The sequence below is a fragment of the Callorhinchus milii genome, unplaced genomic scaffold (assembly GCF_018977255.1).
Source record: "Callorhinchus milii isolate IMCB2004 unplaced genomic scaffold, IMCB_Cmil_1.0 Scaffold1, whole genome shotgun sequence".
NCBI lineage: Eukaryota > Metazoa > Chordata > Chondrichthyes > Chimaeriformes > Callorhinchidae > Callorhinchus > Callorhinchus milii.
The window spans coordinates 29,299,458-29,323,914 of record NW_024704742.1 but is presented as its reverse complement, the minus strand read 5'-3'; the positions used below and the strand labels follow the sequence as shown (position 1 = coordinate 29,323,914).

At 45.4% G+C, this 24,457-nt stretch overlaps 1 protein-coding gene across 3 annotated transcripts; it reads right to left on the bottom strand.

Moving 5' to 3' along the window:
• Positions 1–961: 961 nt before the first annotated feature.
• LOC103181305 (nocturnin) lies at positions 962–22,365 on the bottom strand. Of its 3 annotated transcripts, none has more exons than XM_007897695.2 (3): positions 22,111–22,365; positions 4,711–4,983; positions 962–2,704 (listed from the first exon to the last, which is right to left on the bottom strand). In XM_007897695.2, the coding sequence occupies exons 1-3, from the start codon at positions 22,298–22,300 to the stop codon at positions 1,872–1,874; spliced, it is 1,296 nt and encodes a 431-aa protein (XP_007895886.1). In that variant the 5' UTR covers positions 22,301–22,365; the 3' UTR covers positions 962–1,871. The 3 variants fall into 3 exon arrangements, with proteins under 3 accessions (XP_007895886.1, XP_007895888.1, XP_007895887.1); XM_007897697.2 differs by lacking the exon at positions 22,111–22,365 and adding an exon at positions 21,666–21,772; XM_007897696.2 differs by lacking the exon at positions 22,111–22,365 and adding an exon at positions 13,046–13,067.
• Between the last annotated feature and the right edge of the window lie 2,092 nt (positions 22,366–24,457).

The window sequence follows — 24,457 nt, the reverse complement described above, 5'->3', positions numbered from 1 at the left end:
GGTTACAGCAACACACAGGAGCTTTTCAGGCAATACTATCGATTCAGAAATTTTACTTGAAAATACATTTCTAAGTTTGGGTAGTGGATTTGTTTTAAATGGTAGGAAGTTCCAGTACATCAATTGTTAACATTGGACATTCCAGCAGTTTTGCTAATGTAAAAAAAACTCTGAAAGTTTATAAAACTAACTAGAACCATAAATTTTAATGAAAACCAAAATAAACTTGATATCAATGCTTGGTCAAATGCATACAAATTCCACACCAGCTTAGCTTAACCGCAATTTGTCATTTCTTTTAATCAAGGATAACACTGTTATTGAAATATCTCCCTGAAATGCATTTTTTAGATAAAAAGTTTAAAACTTTAAGGGATCCTCTTCTTGTGTTTGATGTTTGCAGCATTCTCCCCCGCTGCAAACATCCTTTCAAGATACTCGAATGCTATGCAAATCAAGATTGGAAAGCTAGTTCAGCTTTACCCACAATTTAACACTGCAAGGTTTAATACTCAGGCAAGTGTTAACCGTGTCAGCACTTTTCCCGAACATAGGAAGCAGGTAAACCACCACCTGATCTCTGCCATCCTCTCATTTTCCTTCAATTAAGAATTGACAGCCCAAGACTGTGGCTGAAAGGTGAAGCTTTATGGTGAGCTGGTATTTTGACACCCTTTTCTTTTAAAATAAAACAAACAAGATTTTTGAACGTTCTCCTCTGTGTGTCAGTCTGGCTCAGGAGGTAGCGCTCTCACCTCTCGAGTCAGAAGGTTGTGGATTGAAGCTCCAAATTAGGACTTGAAATCATAGTCTAAGCTGACACTTGGGTGATACTTCAATACAGTGCTGGATATGTTGCGTTGTCGAAAGTGCCGTCCTTCGGAAAAGAGAAGAGTTTCTCCCAGTGGCTGACACCCCTCCCCAAATAAACCTGGTCACTCACTCCATTGGCTGTTAGTGGGGACATTTCTGTGCACAAACTGGCTGTCACTTTTCACCCACAAAACACCTCGATGACGTGATCCTGCGCTAGTCAAATCCAAGGTTATTATTATATCTGGTTCCTCTGCAAAACGTTACATCACCATAGCAGACAAGATGCTCACAGGCCTGTACTAACGCAGCACTTGAGTCAGATGGAGTTGTACATGTGTGACTTGGTGATTTGTGCTCAAAGGTGAAGTGATGTCAGTACTTGAATCACTCCCTCGAGAACAGACTTTGAGAACATTTGGAGACTTGGTGGATGGATTGTCCTGGAGGTTCACTTCCCGTTCTCCACGCTCCCAATATATCAGTGTTGAACTACAGTAACTATGTCTGTTAGGTAGTGGTGATGGAGAAGTCATCAACCATGCAGCTAAACATTTGTTTGATTGCACTTTGTAACGGGAACGGAATTTGCTAGCTTTAGCAAACAAGTCTCCAGTTTTTCTTCTCAACGTCTAGGGCTAAAGTTGATCATTAAGGTCACGACTGGGTTATCCACCACAGGAGGGTAAGAGTGAAACCCTCACCCACTAACCAATACTTAGAACATGCTAAGAAAAACAAAAACAGTTCAAGTGATCGCACATTCAGGTTACTGAATATCTAGAATTGGTTCTAAGCCTCCAAAACAGTTAAAAACCGCTTACAAAGTTCACTGGCATTTCAACTTAATCTCAAATTGTAAAGCAACACAAATAGTGTAACATCCAATGTACATCATTTTCATACCATTCCTGTTCTGAGGCTACATGTTTATTTCAGGTGGTTTCACGGCAAGGGTGTTGTTTAGGTCATTACCAAAGAAACACAAGTCATTCTGCTTCATTCCAATCTGGAGCTTTAATCTCAAGCGTGGGTATCAAAAAGAGGTGATGTTGGGGTCAGGATTTAATGGGATTGTCCGTGAAGCTGAACTCACACACGAGAGACAAGTGATCGGAGGGATAGTGGAAGGATGGTAACCGATTTGGGCCAATCTGTTCCTCTGTTGGCATATTGAGTAACGTATTCACAATGAAAGCCTGCTTGGAATACCAGATGTAATCCAAAGTGTGGCAGCTCTCTCCGGTCGTGCGGATTTTCCAGGTGGTGAAGCGAGGCTCCGACTGCCCGTCTTTGCTCAGCAGCTTGTAAGCACTGTTTAGGTTCAGGCTGGACAAGCTGAACTGTTTGTATACATCCTCAGTGGGCTCGGCATTGAAGTCTCCGCACACGATGAGGGGTGCGCCGCCCCCCTCAGTGATGCTCTCCAGGTTGTGGAGCAGGTGGCTGCCTTGCGACGAGCGGAATCGTTCCCACCCACTGCAGGCTTTGAGGTGGGTCACGGCTACGCAGAAGACTTTGCCCGTCTCCACGCAGCGCAAAGTCTGGGCAATGGCCACTTGGTTGGTCTGCAGCCTCTTGGCCACCAGACGGAGGGTGACGCTGTCAAGCAGCTCAAACCTCTCCCGTAGGAAGAACAAGGCGCATCCATCCGGCCCATTGTTGTTCTCCACATCCAAGCACGGCGACCGCGGTTTAGGGTAGAAGGTGGAGTGATAACCCAGCCCTCGGAGTACCGGCTGGAAGGTGTCAAAGTAGTGGTCCACCTCCTGCAAACACACAATATCAGGCCGGTAGGTTACGATCTCCTCCAGGATGAGGTATTTACGCTCGGACCAGTTCAAAGCTTCTCTCGGACACTTGATGAAATTGTCCTTCCATTCCCCCAGAGCTGTGTCAAAACAGGAGCAGGGGGAAAAAAAAATAGGTGAAATTAAAATACATCTTTTTTTTCTCACACACTCACACATTATTCTAGTTTATATTAGGGACAAATTGTTCACCACTTGTACATGCCCACTTTATTTCGCCCACAAAATATACAGTCGATCCACTTTACAATATATTCTGTGAAGCGCTTTGAAACGTCTCAATGACATGTTAAGATGCTATATCAAATACAAGGATTAGTATTACATTTACTGCTTCAATGTTCCAGCTGCAACACAAGCACCAATGCCAGACAATGGCTCGTGTCCCCTGACTGATGATACATTTTATTGTGTAATATAAAACATAGGGTCCTGTCTCTCCTGGTCAATGTGGAAATCTGGCCATGATCTGCATTAACGCTAAAGCTGGTCAATAGCAGCTGCAAATCTCATGCAGTGGGAGGGTGGAGTGGGGGCTGCTGTGGCCCCAAAAATTCAAGCGAGTGGCTGCATTTGAGAAACGCTGCCCTGATGTATCTGGTAGTCATAACAACAACAAAATGACTTTGTATAGCGTCTTTCATGGAGTCCTGTAGCTCAGTGGTTCGAGCACTCGCTTTGCAAGTGAGAGACCTGAGTTCAATTCCAGGCAGAGGGCGAAACCTTGGGCAAGTTTCCTTACTCCACACAGAGCCTAATAATAATCCCTCCAAAACCAAAAACAATAATAAATTGATCATTTTCAATCTACGACTCTTTGTGGGACATTGCTGTGCGCAATTGGCTGCCGCGTTCGCCCACAAATATAAAGTCAATTCACTTTACAGTATATTCTGTGAAGCACTTTGGGATGTCCTCCCGACGTGAAAAGCGCTATATCAAATGCAAGGATTATTATTATTTTCATGTCAGGAGGACGTCCCAAGGTGCTGGACAGTCAGTATTTCGGACCTGAGCTGGGAGTCGGGAATCGGGGAGGCTGGAGGGCAGGGTGGGGGGGGAAAGAGGGTGATCGAAGGCATGGTCGAAGAGGAGATCTTGAGATGAGTCTTGAAGGAGGCCAGGGAGGGGGTGAGGTGGAGGGACTGAGGGATGGAATTCCAAAGGATGGGGGTACAGTGGCACAAGGCCTACCCGCCAATGGTGGGATGGGCGAGGCGGGGGATGTGAAGCAGGCCGGAGCCCGCTGAGTGGAGGGAACGGGCAGGATGCTTGGGAGTTAGGAGGTCGCAGAGGTAGGGGGAGAACAAGGCCATGGAGGGCTTTGAAGGTGAGGTCCAGGATCTTGAACTGTATCCTCTGTGTGATGGGAAACCAGTGGAGTCGGGCAAAGATGGGGGTGATAGGGTCACAGAGGCTCGTGCGGGAGAAGACACGGGCTGCAGAGTTCTGGATGACCTGCGGCCTATGAAGGGAGGAGTTGGGGCCGACGAGCAATGAGTTTGCATAGTTGAGCTTTGATGTAATGAAAGCATATATGAGGGTTTTGGTGGCCTGCGGTGTGAGACAGTGGCAGAGCCGGGCGATATTGTGGAGGTGGGGGAAGGCATCCATGGATGGTGATGCTGTCAGCGTCAGGCATATGACCAGTAGTTGAATAGCTCTAAGCACATCAACTTTTAGGGCTAATACTTACATTAACACATTTGAACAAACTACAGCAGAGATGGTAAACTTGTTGATAGGCAGTACAGTAGAATACAAATGTTAGCAAAAATAAAGAAGCTTTAATCTTAAAAAAAAGTTGTGGAGGACCATAGGAACATGTGGCTAAGATGTCCCAGAATTATTTTGACTCAGCAGAAGGCAGTGAAACCTTGGTCTCATCTCCAGATTAAATAAGTGGGACACACTGGCTTTAGGGTAATCCTGTAGAAGTACACGTTATTAAACATATCAAGATTAAGAACTAGTTCGTGAAATCCACCTCGTCACCAGAATCCAATTTAATACAAGCGCCCCAGAACACACATTTTAAATGTGGGTTCTGTTGTGTGACCAGCGTAGCCAGGGAGACTTGCCCTACCTTGTGCTAGTATGTTCCACTGCATGACCCGGATCGGGCGGCAATCAGTGGGAACTTGGATCTTCCTTAGCTCCAGGAAGTCCCGCTGGAGCCGGGGCGGACGCTTCTCTAGAGCTTTCTGACATTCCTTCAGGAGGTCACTGGGGTCTGTTGGATCAAGCGGTTCCAGGTTGGGGTCCATCATGAACTTAGGCACCTGTGGGATTCCATTTGTGGTTATAGTCGGAGCCAGAGCACTGTACAGCCTGCTGGTTTTGGGTCCCATAGAACACACTGCAAGAGATTTACGCAAGTTACATGGGAGGAACAGTGAAGGTTCATAAAAAGCTGCACAAATTTCGTGTTGTGGATATCGGGTGTGAACATTCCACTTCACTACTAAAAACCTCAGACTTGAGGAGTAAGCTGACTTACCAACTTAATTCATAAGTCTTATCTTTACGAATCATATAATCGCCCAAATCATACCTACACCCAAATCCCATTCAGGTTCCTATCAAAACCATTTAGATTTCTTTGCACTAGTCGTATTTATCATCTCCTAACTCAAAATGCCGCTTCCCTATCCTCAATGATTCCAGCGTTTATCGGCTGCATTGAATCACGGGAAATGACATCCTGACCCATCGATGTATACGTACTTACATGTGGTGCAGTGAATCGGGGGAAACATAGTCTTGATCCATCACCAACAACAACTTGCATTTATATAGCGCCCTCTACGCCGGGCGTTGTCTCTGCGCACCACATGCGCAGAACTTCATTTCCCACGATTCCAATGCTTACCGGTAAGTGTTCATGGGGTGACGGGTCAAGTCGCATTGAATCGAGGGATATGTAGTCTTGACCAGACACCGCATGCACACTTACTGGCTACAGTGATGAACTACCAAATGCGCACTTTACCTACTTCACTGAATTACTTGTGTGCAGTGTAGATTTTGATTAAATCAGGTTTTATATATGTCCATACTTGCAGTTGGTGTGAGAAACAGCCTTGTAAAAGAGCTTGATTGATGCCTTCTGCTAATAGAGTCCACCATTGAATGAATTTTACTCTGTTATTCCATGTAAAACAATCCTCTATCAAAGGAACCTCCCTATAAAGTGATGCACAACTATTTAGGTCCAAGACACTCCCAATGGATCACAATCTGTACCTGCACAGAGCACAAAGGAAATAATCACTAACTCTCTGCCTCAATTTCACTACCCAACCACCAACATTTGAAATATTAGATCAAGCTGGTGACCCAAACTGGTCATTTTCTCATTTCAAGTGCAGACACTGTCACAAGGCAATCAGATCTTTTACACCAATACCTCCAATGAGTTCACAAAAAAACAAATAAAAAATCCTTGCGTTTAATATAGTGCCTCATTGTGTCGTGTAGAAACCCGGACAAAGTGCTGGAGAAAGCATCGCAATATGAAAATGGCAGAAACAAGGAGCCAACACAGTTAATGGAAAGGTGATCTGTAAATAAATAGCTTTTCAGTAGAGCAATGGGGCCAAGCTTGGAATATTTACTGCCTTCAATTTTACCGTAAACCATTGATTAATGCAACCTTTGAAGCAACAGAACTAATACAAGATTGGAGCTCCCTCTGATAGCTTATTAGTAAATACACTGCATATGCATATAGAACCTTATCACATCTAACAGTGAAAGAAATCAGATTAGTACTTCCTAAGCTGCCAGCTGTGGAGTACGGAGGAGAGTTCTGCAAATTCACAAGTAACAGGCGGTTTGCCACACCGACATGCTAAATGTTATCGAAGAGCCAGCTGGTCGCACACCAACATCTAATAATAATCCTAGCATTTGATATAGCTCCTTGACCCCTCCACGAGCCGTCTTAAAGCACTTCACATGAAACACTGTAAGGTGGTGTCACTGTATTTTGTGGGTGCATCGACAGCCAATTTGTGCACATCATTGTAGCAATATAGCAATTTTAGGACAAAATGTACAAAATTATTACAAAATGCGAGCAAGTATTGTGCTCGGATATCAGATAATCGGTCTGAATTTCATATTTTATCGTTAGACTTACAACAATACAAACTCCTTGTGGACAGGTAGGTTAGGTTGGCACTGAAAACAAATTGTTTTTTTATAACTTTGGAAAAGCAAGAACTCAACGATCTGATCAAAATAAACAATTTTTAAAATTCGGATTTCGAAAAAACTTCTAAATATGCACTCTAATTGGTCAAATTGGCACTTCATTCTCCGAGGTAATGGTATAATGTTTGACTAATCAGCATGTTCCACTTGCCTACAAAATACAGTCTCTACACTTCACAGAGCAGTAACTTTACCGGTTAGAGCGCACGCCTCGCAAGCAAGAGGACCCGAGTGCGATTCCCGGGCGGGGTGAAACCTTAGGCAAGTTTCGTTGCTTCACACGCTTCTGTTTACCTAGCAATAAATAGAAACCTGATTGTTATTCAATTGCTGGATTGCTTTCCGGGATAATAATCCTTTAACAAAATCCACAACTGTTTGTGGCACTTTGCTGTGCGCAATTGGCTGCAGCATTTCGCCCACAAAATATACAGTCAATTCACTTTACAGTATAATCTGCGAAGCATTTTGAGATGTCTCAACTATGTGATAAGGTGCTATCTCAAATGCAAGGATTATTATTAGGATTATTACAGTTTATCCTGTGAACCGCTTCGGTATGTCTGCCAGATGGGAAAGGTGCTAACTCAAATGCAAGGATTATTATCATATTACTTATTATTCTTCCACAGACGAGTGGTTAAATCAAAAGATAGTGCATTAATTTATCCTTGAACTAGAATCAAAGGCATTAAAAGAGAGCATCTAATACTGTGGTTGCTGGTAAGAGCTAAATTGTCTCTTAAAGACAGTACTAGCAGCAGAGCAGAATTTTAAGCATTCAGAGCAGAGCGATGGTATTAACATACCCCACACAGCCATCTCCGGTGGCTTCCGTGCAAGCAAACAGTCGCCGGGCGAGCGAGAGAGAGGAAGCGAAAAAAAAAGCAATCGGTACATTCAAGTTTACAGCTGCTTGTCACAACGGCCTAAGCTGTCAGAACCCATCCATTTAAAAGCAGCAGCAGAAAGCTTGGATAAGAAAGCACAGCCGACAACAAATCCTGGGACGTCACAGAACGGGCAAGGCCGCATTTAACACAGCCCGTGGATTCCCGGAGGGAAGCTCGCTGTTGTCCTAGCAACCTGCAACAACGAGCCTGACTCCAGGAATGCGCCAGAATTCACCAACCTCTCATATCAGCGCGACCGCAAACCCCGAGCTGGAGGAGAGCTACAAAACAGATGTGGACGAACCCTCCTCGTCCACCCCCACCCAACCGAAGGATTTAATGCTGAATGTCCTACAGCGAGGACAAAGAGAGAGAGCTTGCACTTTTTGCTATGAGAACATACGTCATTTCCCGAATGGAGAGTTCAGACCATTTGATTTTGTTGCACACAAGTCTTATTAAATGTCGATGCAGTGAAGTCCCGCTATAACACAAGAACAACTTGCAGTTATATGGGGCCCTTCACGTGGGATAGTATCTGGGAGGGCTTAACACGCTTCACTGTAATATTAATTCACTTATACACTAAAACTCGCATACAGCTGATCTGTATAAATCATTTAATCGCCTAAGTCAGACATCTGCCCAAGTCCGGTTCAAGAGTATATATTCAATGCAAGTTTGACACAACTCATACTTTGCATAAGTCATGTTAAATGTTTGGTCCCAACTGATCTGACTTATGTGAGGTTTACTGTAGTTACACCGTGGGCTCCACTTCCAGCTTATTACGTCAGCATCACTTCCTGTCTTGCGGCACACACACAGACCAGGAAATAGCAATGACGAGGATTGCAAAGTTTCCTGTGCTAAAAAAAAGGCTAATTTCCAGATCATCAGGTCGCCATCACTGACACTTCTCGCATCGCACATGATCAGGGGGACCCTGCCGTCACTGACCGACCCGCATGTCAGCTTTTCTCTTAGTCCTGGAAGTGGCCTGTAGGCTTCCCGCACAGCGCCTGGTCACGTTGCATTAAAACCCGCTTTTACGGATCCAAAACACAAGACTGCCCTGTACAAGAATTCCAAGCACAGGACATAGAGATAATAATAATAATCCTTAATAACCCTTGCATTTGATATAGCGCTTTTTCACGTCTTCTCGACGTCTCAAAGCGCTTCACAGAATAGACTGTAAAGTGAATTGACCGTGTATTTGTGAGCAAAACAGTAGACAGCCAATTGCGCACAGCAGTGTCCCACAAACAGTCGTGGATTGAAAATGACAAATTTATTATTGTTTTTTTTGGAGGGATTATTATTAGGCTCTGTGTGGAGTAAGGAAACTTGCCCAAGGTTTCGCCCTCTGCCTGGAATTGAACCCAGATGTCTTGCTTGCAAGGCGAGTGCTCTAACCACTGAGCTACAGGACTCCCAAAAAATGGCATCTTGGCTGATGTAAATGAATCAGTAAATAATTTCCAGAATGCCTTTCATTTTGGGAGGACATCTCAGAGGGCTTCACACAGCTATCTGGGAACTATAACTTTGTGGGGAGGGGGGGTGTAAAGAAGGCGACCAAAAGTATGGTCGGAAAGATAGGTGCTAAAGTGGAGAGGAATGGGTCAAATAGCAATCCAATCTAACAACTAGTGATGTTACCCTGAATCAAATCGCTTCGAATTAAGTTCCACCGTAATTAAAAAAATAGTCACAACCCCCTCAAAACTCTCTGGAAGCAGGCACAGAACATAAAGACGCTGATGTAAATGGATCACTAAATAATTTACCTTTCATACGTTTCATACCGGTAGGACAGTATGAAAAGTGGACACTGAGAAATATGATTTTTATACCTCAGAAGAGAAAGAGCTTCAGGATCTGATGAGAGGCGAAAGTCATCATGGTGTCAATATCCTGGCTACATATATGAATGTACTTATACATATGCCTAACTTGCTGTTCCAGATAACTCGACACTGAACCCTTTTCTTCAGAGTGACCATTGATCTGACAAGGTCATCCAAATTGATACCAAAAGCATAAGGATTCTCCCTTTGGCCTAGTTGTGGTAACCGGAATGCTTGACGATGCCCTACAGAGCAAAATGAATTGCAGGCTTGAATCTTTGAATGATTCTCAGCCGTAAGCAGCAGCTGGGTCAGCGAGGCCAGACGAGGACAGACCAACCAACAGCATTTCTGCAGGTGTAGGTCTGAGACCCAACTCAGGAGGCGTGTTTCATAGTCTCCAGAGGCAGCAACCATTGCTATCTGTTCCCATTCCACAGCTGCACAACAAAAGGGGCCCACAAAACACAGTCAGTCCACTTTCCAATATATATTCTGTGAAGTGCTTTGAGACGTCTCAATGACATGTTAAGGCGCTACATCAAATGCAAGGATTATTACAACAACTTGCATTTATATAGCGCCCTTCACGCCAGACGGCTTCTCAGAGAGCTTGCTACTATTATACTATAATATTTGCTTACATTTGCTATTATAGATGTAAGCCAGAGTATTGCATTGATAAAAAAAGGAAATTAACTTCATAAGTATTTGCCGCATAAACAATGCATTTTGCTAAATATGGTTACAATGTGGATGTGATTAAATTTGACATTACTGTAATCCTCAAAATGACCCTTTCAAGACCTTCATTTCTATTTGGAATATGATCATCACTAATCAAAAATGGTTAATTTATTGCGATGTTTTGCCTGGTGACTCAGAGTGTTAAAACATTGTGAAATTCTTGCCCAGTCAAATTCAGAGTCAAATGCAGTTGCTTCCACTGTAATGCTATGCGGTGGATGCAGTTCACATGAGCTCAGATTTCACTCGCAGCACTCAGCTTTTGGCCTGCGTACAACTCCAACAGGAGGAGTAGGCCTCAACTTGCTCAGACACCCAGTCACCCCGGCATTCATTCTCAGTCAGCTTCACTTACTTGTTAATACGTCAGTTTAAACACACCACGTTCAGTAAGTTTGAAAGCTTCTGGGAAAACTGGCGTAAAACAGCCAACAAATGCTTAGACATAGTTTACAAGAACTCAGGTAACATGCAGTAATTATATTACAAGACCAACTTGTCGAGATAAAGCTCAGGAGGTTACTGTATTTACATAGGCAGCAAGTGAAAGACAAACAGACAGACAGACAGACACAATGCCAGCAATACACACCGGATGTGTGGACTCGCCACAAAGTTAGCAAAAACACAGGCGAGTGATGCAAGATTGAAGGCTTCTTGCCTGAACCATTTGGTTTCAAGGGCAGATAAACTAGCGGTTTCACAAGGACACTCGAAGACAGTGGAGCTGCACCATCTAGAGGTGGTTCACTGCATAAAGCAACTCTGTAGAAGCAATGCACGTACACACTCATGAGGAAGAGCATTGCTTAACATGAGCACTTCCAGTTACCCGCACTGTGAAAACTATCCTTTGGTTTCTCCTCGTCCCCCACCTTTAAAACAGCAGCTCTGTTGAATCTCGTGTGTAGCTGAACAGACAGGAGTAATAATTTACTTGAACAAAACTGATTGGGGAAGGGGCATAGAAACAAAAAGGACCTACCCAGGTCAATGTAAATCCTTTGAAGACACAAGATCCATCTTCCTTGTCACAATAACAATGTCAGTGTTATCCTCTAACCAAAGGCTGCTGTTTCCCAAATGATGGAGGGAGGGGAATTCAGTCACCCCTTAGACAGTCAATTTTCACCGAGGAACACATTACGGAGAGGAAAAAATGCTCAGTGCACATTTCCAACCATATTCTCCATTTCACTGAGTGTCTGGCTTCAACCACTCAGTTCAGCATGATTGTCACTAAGGAGGAAGTATACTCTATGGTGCAATATACTGTCAGGGTCTGCTCTGTAGTAATACTCACGAAGAGCTTGCCTTGATGTACAGAGTTGAGTTAGGAGCAATCCCATACTGTAATGTGAATGCCTGGTAAGCAGAGAATTGTACACAGCAGTGTCTGCTGAATTTATCGTGCTCATTGAGTCAGGAAATCCTAATGAGGATAATCCTGACTTGGAATATGGTACGAGCAGTGAATCTGAACCAGAATAAAAATGCAACTGTTGAGTGGTTTCCTAAAGCAGGCTAGACAGGCTGTCGCTGTCCAACGTGCAGAGAAAACTGGAGACTTGATAATGCATCCAGCCATTACCAAATGATAAATCAAGATAAAACGATGGTTAAGTAAAATGACAGTTGAAAGCAACAACATTGCATCGCAACAGAGGCTAATATAACTCATTAACAACCTCTCCCCCCCCCCCATTACATTTTGAAACTTCAAATACTGATTTGAAGATTTTTTAAAAAACATAGAAAAACAACTGAATCTATTCATCATCGTTTGCAAGGCTTTAGTTTATCTGACATTTGCAAAATTAAGTTACTTTGATAGTAGAAATGTCCTTGGGATATAATCTTTCCAAGTCAAAGTACAATTGAGATGATCCGAGTTTAAGATGGAAGGATACAAGACACAATGCGACATCAATATTTTTTAAATTGCTTATTTACTTCAGGCCAAATATATGAACTGGACTTTTAAGAGCATCAACGATACCTAACTCCATGCAGTTTAATTGTACAGTAACATGTCAGACAATGCTTAATACAGGGCATTCGTCTGTTCTTATGAAGGGTGTTGGACCCGATACGTTGAACCACTTTCCTTTCTCCATAGATGCTGCCTGATCTGCTGAGTGCTCCTAGTGACTTCTGTTTTTGTTTCAGATTTCCGGCATCTGCAGTATTTTGCGTTTTACTTTATACAGGGCAACTGCGTTAGAGAACTGGTCCACTGTCAACCTGGCTTCCAATGCTGCCTGTCGAGCTCATCTAGAACTCCCATTTCCTCTTGAATAATATGCTCTGTGTGTCCACTACCTGCTCCAGGCTCCACTGGCATCAACTCCAAGCACCCCAATGACATTCAAATCCTTCCACACCTTTTTTCACCCCACCTCTACAATCTCCTCTAATCCCAACTACCGAACCGATCCTTCAAGATCTTCACTTGTTTTCAAATCCCTTCACGCCTGCCCTCGTACCTCCCTACCTATCAGATCTGCTTACCCCCCACTCCACCACTCGCTGCCTCCGCTCGGCTGGCTCCAGCCTCCTGTTTGTGCCTCGTCTCCTACACCATAGGTGGCTGTGCCTTCAGCCACTACACCCTGAAATTCTGGAACTCTCTCCCTCAATCCCTCCGCCTTGCCCCTCGCTCCCCATATTCAAATCCCGTCTAAAGACCTTCCTTTTTGATCGTGCTTACCGTCATCTCCCCTCTTCCTCTGGCTCTGTGTCAGACACCGCCACTGTCAAGCACTCCGGGACACTACCCTGCATGAAGGATGCTATAAAAAAAGCAAGTTGTTGTTGTAATTCAACTCTCCCATCCACTCCCTCTGTTCTGTACACTTGGACCGTTTACATTTACTGCCCCACCCATCCCAACTATCATTGAACAAGCTTTCAGACAGTATGCAAAAATCTCTCCAAAGATGTTTGCATAAATTCAAAAAATCTCTCTTTTCCCTTTCAGCTTTCAAAATCTTTCTAAAGGTATGACTCGTCCTCTGTCTTGCATCAACTCCTTCTTACCTCCAATATTTCCCACCTTGTTCAACTTTCCACACTGTCCTGAAGTGCAATGAGATGTTGTCCTACCCAAAGGGTATTATATACATGCAAGTTGTAATTACTGATGGATTGGCTGTTATCTTGTTTTGTTTGTGTTTGGTGTCACCACATTACTCTAGCACCTCAAGACTCTTCCACGGGAAAGGAGCCATATTAAATTATAGAGCACCAAAGCTGTGAATTACAACACAGCTCCTCACAAAAATACAACACGTTGATGACTGAAGTTGCCAAAGGCAGTTTCCGTCATCAATCAAATTGCCAGTTTGTCTCAGTCAGGCAATCATGATGGCTCAAAACCCACATTTGGAATCCAGCGCAGAACCCAGGCAGACTTTCCAGTACAGCAATGAGGATTTGCTGCTTTGTTCCAAGGCTGGTCCTGAAGAACCCATTCTGGTTGAAATGGATGTTAAATACCCTACAACAACTTGCATTTATATAGTGCTGCTTACGCTGGACAGAGTTTCGGAGCGCTTAATATCTAGATCTCTTGCAACTGTATAGGGGCCTTGGTGAGACCACACCTAGAATATTGTGTGCAGTTTTGGTCTCCTTATTTAAGAAAGGACATACTCGCCTTAGAGGGGGTGCAGCGTAGATTCACTAGGTTAGTTCCTGGGATGAGGGAGTTGACCTATGAGGATAGGTTGAGTAAACTAGGTCTATATTTTCTAGAATATAGAAGAATTAGGGGTGATCTTATAGACCATATAAGATTCTTATGGGGCTTGACAGAGTAGACAGCGTGAGACTGTTTCCCCGGTAGGAGAATCTATAACCAGGGGTCACAGTCTTAAGATTAAGGGACAGCCTTTTCGAACTGAGTTGAGGAAACACTTCTTCACTCAGAGGGTAGTGAATTTATGGAATTCTCTACCCCAGAAGGCTGTAGATGCTCAGTCCTTGAACATATTCAAGACTGAGATTGATAGTTTTCTAAAGGATAGAGGGATTAAAGGATATGGGGATAAGGTGGGCAGATGGAGTTAGGTTAGAAGATTAGCCATGATCTTATTGAACGGCGGGGGCGGTTCGAGGGGCTGAATGGCCTACTCCTGCTCCTAATTCCTATGTTCCTATGTATATTAATATCTATGGGATGCTACCCCATGTGAAGGCCGCTATATAAATGCAAGTTGTTGTTGTGAATCCTATATCTGGTTCTCCTTGTATACTGAGCACTATACTGCCCTCATTCAAAATTTACCAAAAACACAGGACTGTAGTCTTCTCTTGTCATCTGGGTGAGATGATGGGCTGCGCACATCTATATTTCAATTACTCATGAACCTTTATTTTGGTCAACCAGGTGTCTATAGAAACCCATTACTTCGCTTAAGAGTACCTTTGTAATGGGATTTTGATGCAGTAAAACACTGTACTACATTGCACAGTTTAAACTTAAATCAAGTTACAAACTGTGCAACTGACTTTTCAGAGTCTGAGGCACTGTAGTCTGACACGACTTAAAGCTACAATCCCCACACAGATACCTGCGGCCAGACCATGTGAATATTGACTGTGCGTTTCACCCACAAAATATACAATCAATTCACTTTACAGTTTATTCTGTGAAGTGCTTTGAGACGTAGTAATAATAATCCTTGTATTTGATATAGTGCTTTTCAGGTTTTCTAGACGTCTCAAAGCGCTTCACAGAATATACTGTAAAGTGAATTGACTGCATAGTTGTGGGCGAAACGCAGCAGCCAATTGCACACAGCAGTGTCCCACAAACAGTCATGGATTGAGGTGACCAATTTATTATTGTTTTTTTTTCTTGAAGGATTATCTAATAATAATCTAATTATAATCCCTCCAAAACCAAAAACAATAATAAATTGGTCATTTTCAATCTACGACTGTTTGTGGGACATTGCTGTGCGCAATTGGCTGCCGCGTTCGCCCACAAATATACAGTCAATTCACTTTACAGTGTGTTCTGTGAAGCGCTTTGGGACGTCCTCCCGACGTGAAAAGTGCTATATCAAATGCAAGGATTATTATTATTATTATCATCATCAGGCGTGTGGAATAAGGAAACTTGCCCAAGGTTTCGCCCTGCCGGGAATTGAACCCAGGTCTCTGGTCTGCGAGGCGAGTGCTCTAACCATTGAGCTACGGGACTCCAATAAAGAGTTATATCAAATGCAAGGATTATTATTATATGAAACTCCTGCGTGCTGTACATATCTGATTGGAGAGTCGTACCATACTAACAGTCTATTGCACAAATAGGCATTTCAGATTTGGTGCTGTGTACACCGAAACTCATTTCCCCACATGTGGGGCATAAGATTTATTCCAGTAATATGTCACAGGAACTACCAGACCAGAAGTTCAGTCCTCTCCTGCTGATCAGCAGCTGCCTTACAAAAATGCGCGCAGCCATCCACTTGCACTCTAATTCCAAGGACCACCATAACGTTTCAAACAGCAGCTCAGCTTTCCGTGACACAGTCTGAAGTGTGGCAACATAAAATTCAAGCACTACCTCTAAGCGTCAGCAGGTGTCAGCATAAATCCCACAGAGACAGTGAGAATATCTGTATGAAGCAAAATGACCAGATTAAAGGTGGTGTATTTATTCCATATGTAAAGACAAAAACACTGTGTGTGAGTAGAATACAGTATTAAAAGCTGGCTACGCTTTATTCCAGCTGTAAAAGGACACCAAATCGCTTTGCTCTTTGTTTAACAAACCTCACATTTAACAATCCTACATGGTGCGCCGTTGGCTGCTGTGTTTCGCCCACAAAATATACGGTCAATTCACTTTTGCAGTATATTTTGTGAAGCGCTTTGAGACGTCTCAGTGACATAATAATGCACTATATCAAACGCAAGGATTATTATTATTATTATGGTATTGTAGAATCATACACCCTCAAGTTTTTAGCACCTAGACAACAGTAACAACAACACATTACATTTATATAAAGCCTTTTATGTCAGATTGTTCAATGTGAGATTTGTTCTAACAAAGAGCAAATGAATTTGGTGTCCTTTCATAGTTGGAATAAACCATAGCTTCTGATGCTGTATTCTACTCATATACAGCAGCAACAATTTACCAATTAGATTATACAGATTCAGATTTATCAATGAATTAAAGTAGGGATAGCTCCCTTGTACCGCCCAAATTTTCCTCAGGAACTAAGCCCGATGTAAACTAACAACAAATTTGAACTAGAAAAATATTAATTGACCAACATACAATGAGTAGCCACAGAAAGATGTTTGCTAAAAGGCTATTCTCATATGCCAAGTTACACAGTTCTGAGACATTGATAATGTAATTATTGTACATGAAGGCCCCAGGACCAAGGAGGAAGTTAGAGTACGGTATAATAAGCATTTCTGCGTATCATACAGGAAATGTCACTATGCTGGGAGGTGTGTGTGTGTGGGAGTCTAATCTTGAGTCAATTTGTAATGGAATTACTCAATAAAGGAAATTGAGCAACTCATTCTGGGAACCAGAAGCAGGTCACATTAATCTGGTTGAATGCCACACCATAAATGGATTGAGTTAGTGTTGTGCTCTCATGGGTCAGTATTTTGTGTTTCACAGATTAGACGCTATTCTCTGCAATTTAGTTTATAGTAGGAGGTGGGGGGGGGGGGGAGAAAGTGAGAAAAAGAAAAGAAATTGAGACAAAGTTAGACAGGCACTAAGAAAGCACCGCACACACACGCATTAATCTCCTTGTTGTGAATGAATTGAATGTGCATCACATGATTAACTTGAACTTATTGCCCTACGTAACCTTACCGACTACAAGAGGTTAGAATGATTTAAAGAGATCCTGTCATTCAGCACAGTATCAGATGAAGCCTACATGGCAAGACTTGGGAGGAAGGCAGCTCAGAACGTGTGGGGAGTCAAATTAACTGGAGCACTCTGCACAGGACAGTTACACAAGCAGCATTTACATATCTGCGGAAAAGATGTGAGTTCCTCCACTTCAAGCCCGTGCTTTAAATCGGAAGCCAGAGCAATACACACACACATTGATAGCAATCACAGCACTACACAAACTCACCAACAATTCACTGAAAAAACGAGTAAAAGATGGAATACCTCCGTGAAAAGCACACAGCTGATGTGTAATTCTGATCTATTTAGAGGTATCCAGAAGTCGTTAAAAGCAGACCTAATGCCAAGTGACCCAAGGCTCAGCGCCTTGGGATCTCCTCCCGACGCGAAAGCCACGATATAGACCAATGTAATTTTGTATTGTACTGTAAATACAGACATGTCTGATTTGCATTGTTACAGCTCCTTAAACCATTGGGATTAGTTCCTGACCCTGACCAGTCAGAGGAGTGAAACTCCTCCTGTTCTTAGCAAAAGGTAAGAAACATTTCAGGTCTCTGGCATTTAAACAGCAACACTCCTGCCGCTTGAAAATCCTTATGCAGCCATACGAGAACCCACATTCAGTTAGTTTATAATCAAAACCTGATTAGCAGCACTACGGAGGAGGCCCTCGGACGATTGCTCACAAAGGTCAGCTAAAAATAATATCAGGGCCAGAACGTTGCGTCAGCTGAACTTTACCTCTGGCAACATTCCCCTTAAAGCAGAAATATTCTTAAAACACATTTTGTTCAGAAAAATGCTGTTGTCATCAAGTTGACACAAAAAGGCCTCAAAAAGTAAGTATAGAAACTCAAGGCTAGGCTCGAAACTTCAAATCCATCTGGACTGAAACCTCACCGATTTGGTTCGGAGTATGATCTTTAAACCACTACTATGTAAAGGCAGAGGCTGCCAATGGATTCAGTCTCCAAGCTAGAAATGGTCTCTCGAGTCCACTAAGCTGCCTCTTAAAATGTTGTGTTACTGAGGTCTGTTGTAGGATGATCTTCTTCACAACAAAACCTATTTAATGAGCAGAGCTTAAAATGACCTGAGTTTGGTTAGTGGAGCTCTGCTGTACCACCAGTGACAGACAGAGCTTTGCCGTAGTTTATTTTGCCAAGCTGGGTGTCTGATACTTGCGGACACCCAACATCGTGCTTAAGAGTACCCAAACCAAACAACAACAAATTGCATTTGTAAAGCGCCTTTCATGTCAGGAAGACGTCTCAAAGCAGGGGACAAGTCGGGGATTTGAACCTGCGCTGAGAGTTGGAGGGATGGGACGGGAAGATGACCACAGTCAAGGAGAATGGTCAAAGAGGAAGGTCTTGAGACAGACCTTGAAGGAGGAGAGGGAAAGGGCAAGGCGAAAGGACTCTGGAATGGAGTTCCAGAGAGTGGGGGCAGAAAGGCTGAAGGCCTGACAGTGGGGCGGGCAGCGTAGGGGACGTGAAGTAGGCCAGTGAACAGTTTCACACCTATATGCCATCTGCATAGAAATTTGTAAACGTTACTGGAATAGAATACACATTATTTCCCAGGAGGAACACAACTTCCTTATCCAGATGTAGAGAACTTTAGGATCAGGGTGGCAACCTTAAGTTTTCTCCACATCTAGATAAGCAAAGCTCGGGAACCCTACAGTGTTCGGGTTCTGTGGGAGTCTAAACAGGAGCTGAGTGGGAATAATTCCTGCCCCGGCGACCATGGGGTCTGCCCCTGAAGTCCTGCCAATGTAATCGGCAATGGCCTGGAGTACTGCTGATCCGCCTGGGTCAGGAACTGGACTACCTCGAGAGGGATCTTCTCTAGTTTCTCTCCACCTGCTCCTTTTTGCCAGTGGCAGTGACTCAGTGTAGGGCACAATTCCACAAACTACAGAAGCCACACCTCATGCATGTAGCCACCCTGTGGTTTCAGACAGAACGCTGCTGGCAGAATATTCAGGTACAGCTGAGCTCAATCCATCCTCATCCGATGTCACTACATGTGCTCTTTCCTCATCTATTGGCCACACACATGCATTTTTTAGCAGAGGTCAATGAATGGCTATCTGGAGTACGAAGTGTATACATATTTTTCCCCCGGCCAGGCGACAACCAGGTCAGTTAAAATACCTGTTAGATCCACAGCCTATATCTGCCAACTGGACCCTGACCAAGATGTCAGATGTGACACACATTTAGAATTTTATTTTGGAAGATTAAAAGGCACAAACAAAGAATTATCTCATGGAACTGCATTATAACTTTTTCCCCCCAAAATAATAATACTAATATAATAATAATTCTTGCATTTGATATAGCGCCTTCTTGAGACATCTCAAAGCGCTTCACAGAATAGACTGTAAAGTGAATTGACTGTGCATTTTGTGGGCGAAACGCGGCAGCCAATTGCACACAGCAGTGTCCCAAAAACTGTCATGGATTGAGTGAACAAATTATTATTATTTTTTTCGAGGGATTATTACCCCCGGTTAGCAATCCGCCAATCGACTGACAACTGGTAGAACCAGAGGACACAGCCTGTGATTTAAGACGTGATAAGGCACTATATCAAAAGCAAGTATTCTTATTCTTGTTAATTCAAAACCAATCTGTGGAATTTCAGTGAGAGAGTGGTAAATCCTTAGGGAGATGTTGGAAGCAGATAATGTAATTTCATTCAAATACAAATTAGATAGATTTCTTTTAGAAAACACATTTTGGGGTACAGTATATGAGTAATTTGAGACATGACAAGTGTGGTATGCTTGGACGACAAGGTAATTTGGGGTCTAATGTTCCCCAAACTTTCCAATGTGTCAGTAGACTAATCCACACAGAATTAATTGCTACATCTTCACTGATCTAGCACATGACTACCATGATGGTAGAAGGCAACCAGATGAACCTTGGTCTTTTTTTTATCTAGCAATTCCCATTGTAGTGTTCCGAAAGCAAACATGGCCAAGACTGAATGACAGACCTTTTTGCTTTTTTGGCAAAAAGAAAACTACTCATCACAAACCAATGCATTTCTCCTGAAAAATAATTCGAAAATGCTGAGTTGGATTCACAAATACAATTGTTAAAAGTCTTAATTGGAATATTTCTTATACTTTAGTGAAAAGCACTGTCTTCAAGTAAATATTAACTTCAGAAAATTCCCATTATAAAACCTGGTTAAGATAAGACTTTTGAAGTGAATCGTTTGTAGTGAATGAAGACCCCAATTTTCACAATAGCCCCACATTATTGTGACTTACAGACACTCAAGGAAAACTAAGTTATTCAAAGTATGGGTATCACCCATAAAATACACACAGTCACATCACTTTGCAGTGTAACCTGTGAAGCGCTTTGAGATGTCTTGTCATAAGGAGTTACAAAGGCAAGGATTATTATCATGCCTGAAAATATTCAGAGCAGCAATAACTGAGAGCTTTCTTGCCTCATCAACTATTAACTGATAACATAGAAAGTCGTATCTACTATCTATCTCTTCGGATGAAACCATCCAAATCATTGAATGACGTGTTGAGAAGACTGAACAATTGTCATGTGCCGGAACAAACCGAAGCGGTCATGCGCATGCATTCCAGTCATCCCTTTTCCATTCACCTCTGGGTTATAAAGCACAACACAAAAATAGCTACCTAGCAAAGAAGGGCACCTGCCAAACCGAAGTCATAAAGGCTGTCTGCGTGTTATAATCAATGAAATGCGAATACATTGCTCTTTCCCTGCCCCGATTAGAAATTAATCCTAGTTAAAAAACAACCATCGCTTACGATGCTGAAACCCTGGTCCGTGCCTTTGTCACCTCTCGGCTGGACTACTCCAACGCCCTCCTCGCCGGTCTCCCCTCTACTACCATCCATAAAATCAAAATCATTCAAAACTCTGCCGTCCACATTCTCATCCACACGAAACTCTGCTCCCCGATCACCCCAGTCCTTGCCAGTCCTTGCACTGGCTGCCTGTCCCAGAGAGGATCGATTTCAAGCTCCTCACCCTCGTATTCAAGTCCCTGCGCTCCTCTGCACCCCCTACCTCTCTGACCTCCTCTCTCCTCAAAACAGTACCCGTTGCCTTCGTTCCTCCGGGTCTGGCCTCCTCCTCGTCCCCCGAGTCCTCCGCTCCACCCTCGGAGGCCGTGTCTTCAGCCACTATGCCCCGAGGCTCTGGAACTGCCTTCCTCACTCCCTTCGTCTCGCTCCCTCCCTTCCCATTTTCAGGTCTCTGCTGAAGACCTTTCTTTTCGACCGCCCCTTTGGTCACCTTCCTCCCCCTCCCCTTGGCTCGGTCCCGGGATCCGAAACTGTAAAGCGCTCTGAGTCGCCGTCCGGCGTGGAGGGCGCTATGTAAATCCAAGTTGTTGAAATTGTTGTTGTACTTACGAGTCCTAGCGAGTCGCTCGGTTCTCTCCCGGTGAGTCAGTTGTACTTTCACTCCCAGTTCGAAGCAATTCAAAGTCACAGTTCCCCTCCCAGGCTTATTCAAAAAAAATTATGACAAGCTTCCCCTGTTAGCCTTGGGGATTTATGCGTCAGTCTCAGTTGATTCAGTGTCTGAATCAAAAGGGTGTGGGTTCAAGCACCGCCTTGGAATTTGAACTCACGTGGTCTGTCTGACATTACAATTCATTGTGGTGGGGGGATGTCTGTGTGTGTGTGTGTGTGTGTGTGTGTGTGGGGTGGGGGGGGGGGGGTAATGTTGCATCGACGATGGTACTGTATCAAATGCAAGACCTATTATTATTATTATTATTATTAGTGGTTGTGTGCCCAATCCGAGCTCCTGATTTTACTGTCTCAATCACACAGCCCTCTCTCTCGCACTCACCTGCTGCCGCCTCTCCTCCTCCAGTGGCCTCGGTCGCACCCGGGGCTGTCCTGCCGCGGGCACTCCCAGCCTTCCTCAGGGCAGCTCTGGGGGGAGGTCCTGGGACCCCCGACATCATCATCATCAGCAGCTGCTGTTGCTGCTGGAGCGGGAGACGAGCCTGGAGACGAGTTGCTGCCCTCCAATACATTCCCGGCACAGAGACCCCACCACCTCCTGCTCTCCGCCACTCTCTCCCTCTTTCCGTCACTCTGTCCCTCTCCCTCCCTCACTCTCCCCGTCACTCTCTCCCTGTCTCTCCCTGTCACTCACTCTCTTCCTCTCTCTCTCTCTCTCCCTGTCACTCGCTCCCATTCTCAGTCACTCATTCTGTCTTTCTGTCTTTCTTTCTTTCTTTCTTTTTCTTTCTTTCTCACTCTCTCTCCTTCGCCCAGAAAATATACAGTGAATTCACTCTACAGTATATGCTGTGAAACACTTTGAGAGGTCTCGAAGACGTGATAAGGCGCAATACCAAATGCAAGGATTGTTATTACTATTTTTATATTCACTCACTTTCTCACTCACGCGTTCTGTCCCTCTGTCTCTTTCTTTCTCCCTCACCCACTCCGTCGTTCACGGTGCTTCACTCACTCCTTCTGTTTCACTCTCTTTTTCACTGTCACTTTCTCGGTCTCTCTCTCCCTCACTCTCCCTCCCTCACTGCCTGTCTCACTGCCTGTCCCCCACCCTCACTGCCTGTCTCACTGCCTGTGCCCCTCCCTCACTGCCCGTCTCACTGCCTGTCCCCCTCCCTCACTGCCTGTCCCCCTCCCTCACTGCCTGTCTCACTGCCTGTGCCCCTCCCTCACTGCCCGTCTCACTGCCTGTCCCCCTCCCTCACTGCCTGTCCCCCTCCCTCACTGCCTGTCTCACTGCCTGTCCCCCTCCCTCACTGCCTGTCTCACTGCCCGTCCCCCTCCCTCACTGCCTGTCTCACTGCCCGTCCCCCTCCCTCACTGCCTGTCTCACTGCCTGTCCCCCTCCCTCACTGCCTGTTCCCCTCCCTCACTCCCTCCCTCCCTCACTGCCTGTCCCCCTCCCTCACTGCCTGTTCCCCTCCCTCACTCCCTCCCTCCCTCACTGCCTGTCCCCCTCCCTCACTGCCTGTCTCACTATCTCCCTCCCTCACTGCCTGTCCCCCTCCCTCACTGCCTGTCCCCCTCCCTCACTGCCTGTCTCACTGCCTGTGCCCCTCCCTCACTGCCTGTCTCACTGCCTGTCCCCCTCCCTCACTGCCTGTCCCCCTCCCTCACTGCCTGTCTCACTGCCTGTCCCCCTCCCTCACTGCCTGTCCCCCTCCCTCACTGCCTGTCTCACTGCCCGTCCCCCTCCCTCACTGCCTGTCTCACTGCCTGTCCCCTCCCTCACTGCCTGTTCCCCTCCCTCACTCCCTCCCTCCCTCACTGCCTGTCCCCCTCCCTCACTGCCTGTTCCCCTCCCTCACTGCCTGTCCCCCTCCCTCACTGCCTGTCTCACTATCTCCCTCCCTCACTGCCTGTCTCACTGCCTGTCCCCCTCCCTCACTGCCTGTTCCCCTCCCTCACTCCCTCCCTCCCTCACTGCCTGTCCCCCTCCCTCACTGCCTGTTCCCCTCCCTCACTGCCTGTCCCCCTCCCTCACTGCCTGTCCCCCTCCCTCACTGCCTGTCTCACTGCCTGTCCCCCTCCCTCACTGCCTGTCCCCCTCCCTCACTGCCTGTCCCCCTCCCTCACTGCCTGTCCCCCTCCCTCACTGCCTGTCTCACTGTCTGTCCCCCTCCCTCACTGCCTGTCCCCCACCCTCACTGCCTGTCCCCCACCCTCACTGCCTGTCCCCTCCCTCACTGCCTGTCCCCTTCCCTCACTGCCTGTCTCACTGCCCGTCCCCCTCCCTCACTGCCTGTCCCCCTCCCTCACTGCCTGTCCCCCTCCCTCACTGCCTGTCTCACTGCCTGTCCCCCTCCCTCACTGCCTGTCCCCCTCCCTCACTGCCTGTCCCCCTCCCTCACTGCCTGTCTCACTGCCTGTTCCCCTCCCTCACTGCCTGTCTCTGATTCACACAGGGGGAGGGGGGAGCGGGAGCGGGGGCGGGGCCTGTCCCCGGGGTGGGCGGGGCCTGTGCTCGGGGTGGGCGGGGCCTGTGCTCGGGGGGGGGGTGGGGGGAGGAGCCAGCGAGCGAGCGAGCGGCCACCACCACGCGCGCTCCTACGTCACACAGGCCGGCGGCGGGCGGCGGGGGGCGGGGGAGCCGCGCCCACAACACCTTACGCCACCCACCCACGCGCGCGCGCGGGCGCGCGCTGCAATCGCGTCGCCGGAACAGCGTC

Bases quoted from the DNA above. Each gene is read 5' to 3' on its own strand.
- LOC103181305 (XM_007897695.2), bottom strand. From the start codon at position 22,300: ATGTATTGGAGGGCAGCAACTCGTCTCCAGGCTCGTCTCCCGCTCCAG. The intron at 4,984-22,110 runs GTGAGTGCGAGA...AATCTCTTGCAG, and splicing joins AGGAGGAGAGGCGGCAGCAG to TGTGTTCTATGGGACCCAAA. The intron at 2,705-4,710 runs GTAGGGCAAGTC...GTTTTGACACAG, and splicing joins GTGGAACATACTAGCACAAG to CTCTGGGGGAATGGAAGGAC.